The 13,136-nt window shown below is 40.6% G+C and overlaps 1 protein-coding gene across 1 annotated transcript; it reads left to right on the forward strand.

Annotated features, from left to right (window-relative positions):
• The first annotated feature begins 829 nt into the window (after positions 1-829).
• On the forward strand, positions 830-12,709 carry LOC143961845 (E3 ubiquitin/ISG15 ligase TRIM25-like). The gene is made up of 3 exons (XM_077471179.1): positions 830-1,705; positions 7,428-12,101; positions 12,470-12,709. Exons 1-2 carry the CDS (start codon positions 1,005-1,007, stop codon positions 8,293-8,295), a joined length of 1,569 nt encoding a protein of 522 aa, XP_077327305.1. The 5' UTR covers positions 830-1,004; the 3' UTR covers positions 8,296-12,101; positions 12,470-12,709.
• Positions 12,710-13,136: the final 427 nt, after the last annotated feature.

Below are 13,136 nucleotides of genomic sequence, written 5' to 3' on the forward strand. Positions count from 1 at the left end.
TCCGGTCATTGAGCAGCCAAATCCTCCGGGGCTGAAGTGGTTAATGTCGGCAATTGTTTGTTTATATTCTGCGGTCGGTGTCCAGCTGGCAGCAGATGAGTTCTGGTTGTAAAGGACGCCGTGGCCAGCTTGCCGGCCCGTTACTTAACAACTATTCTTTACACAGAATTTGATACATTTTCAACCAATTTGAAATTGAATTGCTCCAAAAATGTGCAATTTGTTTGAAAATGAATAAAATAAACTAAACTGAACAAATTCTAATAACCAATAACAAAATAAAACTAGTAACTTAAAATTTTTCTGCTCTGCACTTACTTAGACCTTATTATCACTTCCCCGTTACTCAGAACTGGAGCCAACGTGGCAGTAGGTCTCAGCTGCAGGAACATTGGTGCCAATTGGTTGATCCTGCCTTATGTCACCCCCCTCTATGCTCCCATTGGTCTCCTCCCCAACCTCGCCGTTCATTAATTGCTGTGCATCCTCATGGAGCAAGTGACTGACACTGTGCTGAAATATCTCAGATGACTTCTCCATGCCAATTGGTGGGGCAATGACAGGAGTATCTGTGGATGAGGAGGAAGAACAGGGAGCTTTAGCAGCTACTGGTGACTTCAATCTATTCTGTTCCTGGAAGACAGAGGAGGAGGAGGATGAAGACTTGATTAGACTCCACCGTCTTCTCTTCAGCTCTGGGTGTATAACAGGCTTGCTGCCAGAAAAATGTGCCCCACCCCTAGGTGCAGCACCCCGATGTGGTCTGTGGATACAAATGCTGGAAGAAAAGTATGTCATGGTGGCTCTCAAGGGGTTAAATAGATGTTTATAAGTGTAAATGTACACAGTCATGGGGCGTGTCCTAATCTGACATAGAAAGGTTTCTAAGTCAGCAGAGAGCTGAGCTCAGCCTCACCCTGTGTAGGAGGACGTCACCCCTCCCCCATCCACATTCCTCTCCGGTGTCAGAGACTTTTAGTTTCGTTTCTCTTCTGCTGTCAGCGATGGCGTCTGGTGATCTGAGAGCTGAGTTGGAATGTTCCATCTGTCTGAACATTTATACCGATCCTGTAATGCTGAGATGTGGTCACAACTTCTGCCGGGTCTGTATTGATGGTGCGCTGGATACACAGGAGGAGCCTGGAAGATATTCCTGTCCTGTATGCAGAGAGAAGTTTCCGGATCGGCCTGAACTGCAGAAGAACATAACACTACGTAACATAGCAGAGACTTTCCTGTCTCCTCAGCCAGATCAAGAGAAGTCCGGGGTCTTCTGTACTCACTGTGTGTACTCTTCTGTACCTGCTGTTAGATCCTGTCTGCACTGTGAGGTTTCTCTGTGTGATATACACCTGAAAGTCCACAAAAAGTCCCCAGAACACGTCTTATGTGACCCCACCTTGTCCATGGAGAGCAGGAAATGCTCCGTCCATAAGGAGGTTTTGAAGTATTTCTGCACTAACGATGGTAGCTGTGTCTGTATGTCTTGTTATGTGATTGGAGAACACACAGGACATAAGATGGAGTCACTGAATGAGGCTTCTGTGAAGAAGAAGAAGACACTGAGGAATGTTCTGCAGAAACTTCTGACAAAGAGAGAGAAGACGGAGGAAAGAGTCCAGAGTCTGCAGGAACACCGGAGGAAAGTAGAAGAAGAAGCAGCCGGTGACACAGAGAGAGTCACTGCCCTGTTTAGAGATCTCAGGTAGACATGTGCACTGACAAAAAAATCATTTGTTTTCTTTTCATTCTTGTTTTGCTTTTTTTAGAAATTCAGAAATGAGAAAATTTGGAAATTCAGAAATCTCCGAATTTCAAATTTCCGAATATTCGAATATTCCAATACCTGAATTTTCCAATTTCCGAATTTTCCAATTTCTGAATTTTGAGTTGTCCAATTTCCAAATTTTCCAGTTTCCGAATTTTTGGAATTCAAAAATGAGAAAATTCAAAAATTTCAAAATATGAAAAAAACAAAAAAATCTGTAAAATTGAAATAATAACGAAGCATTAAATCATAGGTATTGAAATTTCTTTTCAAATTTGGCTGTTAGTAAATGTAACAAATAGAAATGTATCTGAAGTTATGAATTATCCAAAATAATGAATGCCGCATCTAAACAAATGGAATTGATCAAATTCATAATTAATTATAAAAAAGGTTTTGTTATTATTATTATTGTTAATTATTATTTTTAGATCATTACTTTCCTTTTGTTTAGATCCGTTATTTGAGATAATTTGTAACTTTGGATTAATTCATATTCATTACGTTCACTAACAACCAAATTTGAAAAAAAAAATCCAATACCTATAATTTAATATTTATTATTGTTTCATTTTTATTTCAGATTTACGGGTTTTCAAACTTTCAGATTTTCATTCTTTAGAATTTTCAGATTTTCATTATTATTTTTGAATTTTCAAATTTACACATTTTTGAATTTTCAGATTTTCATTCTTATTCTTGAATTTTCAAATTTACACATTTTTGAATTTTCAGATTTCATTCTTATTCTTGAGTACTGTCCGTGATACTTTTTTTATTTGCGCTAACATACAATTTTTCAGGACAAGCTTTTGGGGTATGTCCCCTTCTTCAAGGTCCAAGCAGTACTGATTTACATTTTTTTAAGCAGAATGTAAAAACAAAGCAAAAAAAAACACCTCTGAGGAAAAGAAAAGAAAAAAAAGAGAAAAAAAAAACACATACAAATCAATGGCAATAAAGATAACAGAAGAGTTAGTGAGATAAGACAGAGGGAGAGCTATGGAATGGGGGGGGGGGGGGGTGCTGGTCACAGAGGGGGTTGTAAAACTTTAGTATAATGGGTAAGGAAACCTATATCTAAATTCAGGCCATTATTTTTTGTGTCAAAAAGAATTATCATTCTTAGTTCAAAGGTTTTCCTTTCCAGGGTAGTTCTGAAATTCCCTTTAAGAACTAAAACATTGAGGTCTTCTATAGTGTGGTCCGGTTGTGAGAAGTGATGTCCCACAGGTGTCCATAAACTGTCTTCTTTATGTTCCTTGATGGTGTGTCTGTGTAAATTCATCCTCGTTTGCAACTTCTGTCCTGTTTCACCAACATAAGATCCTTTGCTGCACCTTTTGCATTGGATGGAGGTCCACCACATTACTGGAGGTCCAGTTGTAAGATCCCATGATATTGAAGGTCCTGTTTGTGTGTGTGACACTTTTGGATAGATTGATCTGGTAAAGCTCAAAGAATATTTTCACAGTAATGAAAGGAATCCTAAGACAATGTGACAAAAGTGACAAAAAGAACAGCAATTTTACACCCCCACAAGGACGCAACCCCAAACTGGATACCTATATTGACAGCTTCAGGCTACGAGTTACATCCCTGCTATCCACCCAGCAAAAGAAAATATTATACAACCTTTCACCACTGGAGCGAAGAGCTGTACACGATCTGCCCAATAATCAGGCCATAACCATCAACACCAGCAGATAAAGGGGGAGCAGTCGTTGTGATGGATACACACAAATATATACAAGAGGGCCAGAGGCAGCTGGCAAATACTACTTACTACAAAAAACTGGATTATGATCCGACCCAGGATTTTACTAAGCAATTAAAAGATCTCATTGTGACAATACCGAGCCACCTACATTCAGAACTCATCAATGCAATTCCGGATAATCCAGAAATTGGAGACTTCTACATGCTGCCCAAGATTCACAAGCCAGGAAATCCAGGCAGACCCATTATAACAGGTATGAATACACTTACCGAACATATCTCAGGCCTTGTAGAAAACATGTTAAAACCTTTCGTCATGAACACTGCGAGTTTCCTACAAGACACCACTGATTTTCTGAACAAGCTTAACAATATACAACAATTACCACCAAATACACTTCTAGTCACCATGGATGTAGAATCTCTGTACAGTAACATCCTTCACAAGGATGGGTTGTCGGCATGTCACAGATTCTTATCATCCTCACCAAACCAGAAATACACTGCTGAGGATGTGACACGGCTCATCGAATTCATTCTTACACACAACTACTTCACTTTCAATAATGACATCTATCTCCAGTGTATGGGTACTGCTATGGGTAGCAAGATGGCACCCCAATATGCAAACTTATTTATGGCTGACCTGGAGGACAAATTCCTGAACAGCATACAACAAAAGCCATACAGATATTATCGCTATATTGATGATATCTTCATGACATGGACTGAAGGTGAAGAAAATCTCAACCAATTCTTCTCATTGATCAACACTTTTCACCCATCTATTAAACTAAAAATGGATTATTCAAACACACATGTGAATTTCCTAGACACTACAGTATACATCAGGGGTCACAAGCTTCACACGTCGATATACAGAAAACCGACTGACCGATGCAGCTATCTTCACAGTTCCAGTTTTCACCCGCAACACACTAAACGGGCATCATACACAGCCAGGCCATCATACACAGCCAGGCCATCATACACAGCCAGGCCATCATACACAGCCAGGCCATCATACACAGCCAGGCCACCGTACACAGCCAGGCCATCATACACAGCCAGGCCCATCATACACAGCCAGGCCATCATACACAGCCAGGCCCATCATACACAGCCAGGCCATCATACACAACCAGGCCATCATACACAGCCAGGCCCATCATACACAGCCAGGCCACCGTACACAGCCAGGCCATCATACACAGCCAGGCCATCATACACAGCCAGGCCATCATACACAGCCAGGCCATCATACACAACCAGGCCATCATACACAGCCAGGCCCATCATACACAGCCAGGCCACCGTACACAGCCAGGCCATCATACACAGCCAGGCCATCATACACAGCCAGGCCATCATACACAGCCAGGCCATCATACACAGCCAGGCCACCATACACAGCCAGGCCATCATACACAGCCAGACCACCATACACAGCCAGGCCACCATACACAGCCAGGCCATCATACACAGCCAGGCCACCATACACAGCCAGGCCATCATACACAGCCAGGCCATCATACACAGCCAGGCCATCATACACAGCCAGGCCACCGTACACAGCCAGGCCACCGTACACAGCCAGGCCATCATACACAGCCAGGCCATCATACACAGCCAGGCCATCATACACAGCCAGGCCATCATACACAGCCAGGCCATCAGATACCACCGAATTTGTTCAGACCCAGAAGACAGAGATAAACATCTCAGAACACTGGCAGACCCCTTCTAGAAGAAAGGTTACAAAGACAAAACCATCAACAACGGCACAGACACAGCCTTGAAAACCCAAAGAGAAAATCTCCTCCAATACACAGAGATAAAAAACAAATAACCGAGTACCTCTAGTCACCACATACAACCCAACACTAGAAGGGATCAAAAAGATAATCAAAGATTTACAACCCATTATAACAGAGGATGAAACTCTGAAAGGAATATTCCAACAACCCCCATTACTGGCTTTCAGACAACCACCTGACCTCAGACCTAAACCAATCAGCAGGAAACTTCACTCTGATTATGAAGTCACAAATAATGGAAGCAAACCCTGCAATAAAAAATGCTGCAAACTATGCAACCAGATCAATCTATCCAAAAGTGTCACACACACAAACGGGACCTTCAATATCATGGGATCTTACAACTGGACCTCCAGCAATGTGGTGGACCTCCATCCAATGCAAGAGGTGCAGCAAAGGATCTTATGTTGGTGAGACAGGACAGAAGTTGCAAACGAGGATGAATTTACACCGACACACCATCAAGGAACATAAAGAAGACAGTTTATGGACACCTGGGGGACATCACTTCTCACAACCGGACCACACTATAGAAGACCTCAATGTTTTAGTTCTTAAAGGGAATTTCAGAACTATCCAGGAAAGGAAAACCTTTGAACTAAGAATGATAATTCTTTTTGACACAAAAAATATTGGCCTGAATTTAGATATAGGTTTCCTTACTCATTATACTAAAGTTTTACAACCCCCTCTGTGACTAGCTACCCCCCCTCCCTCCATTCCATAGCTCTCCCTCTGTCTTATCTCACTAACTCTTCTCTTATCTTTATTGCCATTGATTTGTATGTGTTTTTTTGTTTTTTTTCCCTTTTTTTTCTCTTCTTTTCTTCAGAGGTGTTTTTTTTTTGCTTTGTTTTTACATTCTGCTTAAAAAATTTTAAATCAGTACTGCTTGGACCTTGAAGAAGGGGACATGCCCCGAAAGCTTGTCCTGAAAAATTGTATGTTAGTGCAAATAAAAAAAGTATCATGGACAGTACTCAATTTTCTTTGTCACAATTGCACTAATACGGCTACAATCACATTAAGTAAGAATAAGAATGAAATCTGAAAATTCAAAAATGTGTATATCTGAAAATTCAAAAATAAGAATGAAAATCTGAGTAAGTATTCTTATTCTTGAATTTTCAAATTTACAAATTTTGGAGTTTTAGAATTTACAAATTTTGGAATTTTAGCATTTACAAATTTTAGATTTTTTTGATTTTCATTTTTATTTTTGAATTTTCAAATTTGCAAATTTTTGAATTTTCAGATTTTCATTCTTATTTTTGAATTTTCAAATTTACAAATTTTGGAATTTTCAGATTTTCATCCTTATTTTTGAATTTTCAAATTTGCACATTTTTGAATTTTCAGATTTTCATTTTTATTCTTGAATTTTCAAATTTACAAATTTTTGAATTTTCAAATTTACAAATTTTTGAATTTTCAAATTTACAAATTTTGGCATTTTTAAATTTACAAATTTTGGAATTTTCAGATTAAAATTTTTTTAATTTTCTGATTTTCATTTTTATTTTTGAATTTTCAAATTTACACATTTTTGAATTTTCATTCTTATTTTTGAATTTTCTAAATTAAAAATTTTCAAATTTACAAATTTTTGAATTTTCAAATTTACAAATTTTTGAATTTTCAAATTTACAAATTTTTGAATTTTCAAATTTACAAATTTTTGAATTTTCAAATTTATGAAATATAGAATTTTTGAATTTCCAAATTTAACATTTTCAAATTTCTTAATTTAGAATTTTAGAATTTCTGAATTTTCCAAAAATTTGAATTTTGGAATTTTCCGAAAATTTGAATTTCTGAATTTTCCAAAATTTTGAATTTCCAAATTCAAATTTTGAAATCTAAATTTTCCGAGATCTCACTTTTCCAAAATTTTGAATTTCTGCAATTTTGAATTTTCCAATTTCTGAATTCCATATTTCTGAAAATTTTAAATTTTGGAAAATTTGAAAATCCAAAACTCGGAAATTCGGAAACTTGGAAATTCTAAACTTCAGAAATTCAAAAGTTCAGAAAATCAAAAATTTCAGAATTGACAAATTTGTCAAAATTCGTTAAAAAAAAACTAATTTGGAACTAAATGATTTGCACATGTGTAATCTCAGGAGACGTCTGGAAGACCTGGAGAAGGGAGTCCTGAGGGACATCTCCGGGAGGGCAGAGCGGATCTCCATCTCCATCCGGGATCTGGAAATAAAGAAGGAGGAGCTGTCCAGGAAGTTGCGTCACATTGAGGAGCTGTGTAACGTGACGGATCCACTGACTGTCTTACAGGAATCAGACACAGGTGACTTGTGTGATACTGAGGATGGAGATAATGAGGACAGAGAGAGACATGAGGAGCTCCTCCATGATGGAGGGGGTCTGGATGTGGCGGGGGTCTTACACACAGGTTTATCTGATATAATAACAGAGGTAAATGTATACTTCTATATACAGGGAGCTGCAGACATATTACTGGATGGAAACACAGCTAATAAATATCTACAGATATCAGATGACAGGAAAACTGTATCCTGGTCAGATAGAAACCAGAATCACCCAGAAACACCAGAGAGATTCCAGTATTCTCAGGTGTTGAGCAGTCGGAGTTTCTCCTCAGGGAGACATTACTGGGAAGTGGATGTCGGGGGGTCAAAGAGCTGGAGAGTCGGGATGTGTTACCCCAGTATAGAGAGGAGAGGGGAGGAGTCAGTGATTGGAAGGAATAAGAAGTCCTGGGGATTGTGCAGGTATAATAATCAGTATTATGTGAGACATGACAGGAATAAGATCCTCTTACCCACCAATCCCTCCAGTAACAGAGTCAGGATATATCTGGATTATGAGGCCGGGCGGATCTCCTTTTATGATCTGTGTGACCCGATCCGACACCTCCACACCTTCACCACCACCTTCACTGAGCCCCTCCATGCTGGGATACGTGTATGGGGAGGTTATATAAAGATATGTGGGGGGAGGCGGGAGATGTGAGAAGTCCGCCCACAGTCTGGTGACATCACAGTGGACGGGTGGTGGGATTGGTTCATTGATCAGCCAATGATTGGAGGAAGTGGTGGCTACTGGGAGAAGTCTGAGGGCCTCCTTCTGAAAATACTAGTTCCCTGGTTGTGTGTAATGTAAGAACTTATAAAGTGGTAGTAAAGACAAAATATAAAATGACGGATATGACGGCGTCTGTCACTGACATGAACACAGCAGTCTTTGTTTTTTCGGAGTCCTCCTGGAATTTTGTTCTTTTACCTGTTGGTTCTGCTGTTATTTCCCAACTTCCTATAACAGACCAATCTGTCCAGCAAAAGTGGCAGTTATAGGGTTGGGACAAACCATTCACCACTGACAGGGGTGCTTACAATGTTCAGCTTTTATTCATTGATGTAAAACCTTTATCCCGAAAGGAGACACAAATGTTGGTGTAACGGCTTATAAAGTGTTATCTGGAGTTCTCCTTTAATTTGTTAGTCACTTATGTAAAGTCCATCTAAATCTACTAGTCCGTCCAACACCCCCCTCTCCAGACAAGGCTGCTGTCCAAGGGGGTCTCCACCGCCCCTCCATAGATAGAGGAGCCACCCTAAGACAGGAAGTGTGTTACTGGCAGGATCACCAGGGGAAAATAAAGGTAAAAACAGAAAAGGAATGCAGCCACCACATCTAAGGATTGGTAAGCTCCAATAATTGTCATTTTTTGTTTTTGGGATTTATTACCACTTTAAGTCTCCGACCCGGAACAAGCATGGGGGGAATAAGAATCAGAAAAGAGTCAGAATTCCTTATCTCTATACTTGTTCCGGGTCACAGACTGAGACAGTAATGAAGGCAAAGCATCAGCATGACAGCCAGGGAACTAGCATTCTCACAAGGAGAGTAATGGTAGAAATGGCGGCCCCCATGATTCTCTCATGACAGGGGCCCTTTAACCCTTTCTCTTCCAGAAACTGTTTTAGCATTTTTGCACACATGTTTAAAAAAAAATCATTTCAGGCTTGAAGATAAAACCCCAAAATAAGATATATTTCCTGACAGCAGAAGCCCTAGAGCAGGGATATGCTGTTAGCGGACCTCCAGCTGTTGCAGAACTACAAGTCCCATGAGGCACAGCAAGACTCTGACAGCCGCAAGCATGGCGCCCAGAGGCAGAGGCATGATGGGACTTTTAGTTTTGCAACAGCTGGAGCTCCGCTAATTGCATATCCCTGCCCTAGAGAATAAAATAGTGTTAGTTCCAATTTTGTATGTCACACGATATTAGCTAAATAGTTTATTAACTGGTTCCCGCCAGGCGTACAACGATGTACGTTTGCAGAATGGCACAGACAGGCATAAGGGCGTACCTGTACGTCCCTTTAAGAATGCCGCTGTGCCATCATGTGCGCGTCACCAGCAGCACGCACGCGCCAGTCGAAACCCCCGTGAGTCCGGCTGCGGGTCCTGTGAACTCGATCGCCGCAGGGATACCCGTGATCATCTCACGGGAAGGTTGAACGGGGAGATGCAGAAGTAAACAGCATCTCCCCATTCTGCCTAGCAACAAGTGTCCCTGTGATTGGAGCAGAAATCAGTGTTCACTAACACACAGCCACACCCCCCACAGTTAGTAACACGCCCCTAGGAACACTTAACCCCTACACTACCACCCCCTGGTTAACCCCTTCACTGCCAGTGTCATTTACACAGGAATCACTGCATTTGTATAGCACTGATTGCTGTATAAATGACAATGGTCCCAAAAATGTGTCAAAAATGTCTGATGTGTCTGCCATAATGTCGCAGTCACAATAAAAATGGCTGATCGCCGCCATTACTAGTAAAAAAAATGTTAATAAAAATGCTATAAAACTATCCCCTATTTTGTAAACGCTATAACTTTTGCGCAAACCAATCAATAAACGCTTATTGTTACCAAAAATATGTAGAAGAATACGTATCGGCCTAAAGTGAGGAAAAAAGTGTTTTTTTTATATAATGTGGGGGGTATTTATTATAGCAAAAAGTAAAAATTAATTAAATTTTTTCAAAATTGTCACTGTTTTTTTGTTTATAACGCAAAAAATAAAAACTGCGGCAATCAAATACCACCAAAAGAAAGCTCTATTTGTGGGAAAAAAAGGACGTCAATTTTGTTTGGGGGCCACGTCGCACGACCGCGCAATTGTCAATTAAAGCGACGCAGTGCCGAATCGCAAAAAGTGATCCGGTCTTAAGCCAGCAAAATGGAAAGTGGTTAAGCTGAGTGTGACGGGAGTCACTTTGGGCGGGGGGCTTGTGGAACCAAGCTTACCTTGGAGAGCTCTGGAAACTCTTTGTCCAGCTCCCCCGGCCCCTCCTACAGACACTAATATAAATTATAGGGCACAAAGACACAATAGATTATCCACATTTTTTTGCAAAATAAGATGAGGTTGTACCGAGTAAATAAATACCCAACATGGCAAACCTTGAAATTGTGTGTGCCCCTGAAATTTTCCACAATTTTTGGTGCACTATATTTTCATAGACAGCACTTTTGGGCTGAGAATTTCTTCTCTCACTCCGGTGTGTGTGGTGATATGTAATGTGCAGTGCAAGCAATGGCCTTGTGTGTAGGTGTCCCTGAAACATGCATTTACATTCATACGTGTATTGGGGGGTGGGGCACTCAAAAATGTTGGGGTAGGGGGGACTTTAGGGGCAATTTATGTGTAATATCATCGCTCCCAATTGTCCCTGATTTGGAGCAAAGTCCCTCTGTCCCTCTTTCCTGCTCATTTGTCCCTCATTTTGGTCTGATCTATATAGATGTATATAAAATGCACTTTTTATTTATCAAAAGTGTTTCCCACTTTCATCAAATTTCTAAATTGCTACATTTGTAAATATTAAAAGCTAATATAAAGGAGGAGTCGTGGTAAAAAAAAAGCCCTTGGGTATTTAATTAACCTTTTTTTTGGGTTATTTCTCCTTTAACGGGGTGTGGCAGGGGGCGTGTCCTATGCCTACATACATTTGCTGGTAGGTGTCCCTCATTCCCATCTCATAATGTTGGTCGGTATAGTAATATTTTTACATTACTGTTTTACTAAACTTTTTTTCATCACATGGAGGCAATGTGATGTTTTTTTAGGTAACTGGTTCCCCTTAACCACTTGCCGACCGTCCACCGTCATTATACGCGAATCTCCATAGCTGTACGGCGGGTGCTTTAAGGGATACAGGGAGCGTGCGCACACCTGCCGTATCACCGAGGAGCCGATGTGCATACCTGGCGGCCGCAATGTCTGCCAGGCACCCACGATCGCACCTGACAGAGCCAGAACGGGGATTTGTGTGTTTAAACAAACAGATCCCGGTTCTGTTAGGGGTGAGGAGACAGATCTTGTGTTCCTAATGCTTAGGAGCAGCGATCTCTCTCCTTCCCCAGTCAGTCCCATCCCCCCCACAGCAAGAAACACCTCCCAGGGAACACATTTAAACTCTCGATCGCCCCCTAGTGTCAACCCTTTTCCCTGCCAGTGACATTTATACATAGTTACATAGTTAGTAAGGTTGAATAAAGACACCCATCAATCCAGATAAACCTGAGTGAGTGTCTACAATTGTCCCTATCCCTGTACATTGCACACTCACTTCCGTTCCTACCCTCAAGGAGCCCACAATCCAAGACCCCCATTCATATACTAGGGCCAATTTTGGATAGAAGCCAATAAAACCTACCTGCATGTCTTTGGAGTGTGGGAGAAAACTGGAATACCCGGAGGAAACCCACGCAGGCACAGGGAGAACATGCAAACTCCAGGCAGGTAGTGTCGTGGTTAGGATTCGAACCTCCTAGGGAACACATTTAAACCCTTTATCGCCCCCTAGTGTAAACCCTTTTGCCTGCCAGTGACATTTTAACCCTTTTCCCTGCCAGTGACATTTATACATAGTTAGTAAGGTTGAATAAAGACACCTGTCCATCCAATTAAACCTGAGTGAGTGTCTACAATTGCCCCTATCCCTGTACATTACACACTCACTTCCGTTCCTACCCTCAAGGAGCCCACAATCCAAGTCCCCCATTCATATACTAGGGCCAATTGTGGAGAGAAGCCAATTAACCTACCTGTCTTTGGTGTGTGGGAGGAAACCCACACAGGCACAAGGAGATCATGCAAGCTCCAGGCAGGTAGTGTCATGGTTGGGATTCAAACCAGCGACCCTTTTTAATGCTAGGCGAGAGTGCTAACCACTACACCACTGTGCCACCCGATAATAAAGTAATCAGTGCATTTTTATAGCTCTGATCGCTGTATAAATATCAGTGGTCCCAAAATAGTGTCAAAAGTGTCCAATCTGTCCGCCGCAATGTTGCAGTCCCGCTAAAAATCGCTGATAACCGCCATTACTAGTAGAAAAAAATAAAAATGCCATAAATCTATCCCCTATTTTCTAGATGTGATAAGTTTTGCACAAACCAATCAATATACACTTATTGCGATTTTTTGTTACCAAAAATATGGAGAAGATATATATCGGTCTAAACTGATGGAAAAATATAAAATAAAATAAAAATGAAATATTTATTATCGCAAAAAGTTAAAAAAAATTAATTTTTGTTTATAGAGCAAAAAATAAAAAAAACGCAGAGGTGATCATATACCACCAATAGAAAGCTCTATTTGTGGGGGAAAAAGTGACGGTGATGGGTATTTTATTAAATAAAATATATAGTGCAGTGCAACCAAAAACTCATAAATCAAGTCCAAATATTGACAAAATTCCACCGCAGTGCAACTTTCAGTGACAGTTCATTGATATCCGGTGACTTCAGACTCTCGCTGGAATGTCTGATA

The sequence above is a fragment of the Lithobates pipiens genome, unplaced genomic scaffold (assembly GCF_037356315.1).
Source record: "Lithobates pipiens isolate NorthernLeopardFrog02 unplaced genomic scaffold, aLitPip1_a1.2 Scaffold_8, whole genome shotgun sequence".
In the NCBI taxonomy this organism is placed as follows: Eukaryota; Metazoa; Chordata; class Amphibia; order Anura; family Ranidae; genus Lithobates; species Lithobates pipiens.

Coding starts and splice junctions, on each gene's coding strand:
- LOC143961845 (XM_077471179.1), top strand. CDS start 1,005: ATGGCGTCTGGTGATCTGAGAGCTGAGTTGGAATGTTCCATCTGTCTG. Junction 1,706..7,427: donor GCCCTGTTTAGAGATCTCAG/GTAGACATGTGC, acceptor GTGTAATCTCAG/GAGACGTCTGGAAGACCTGG.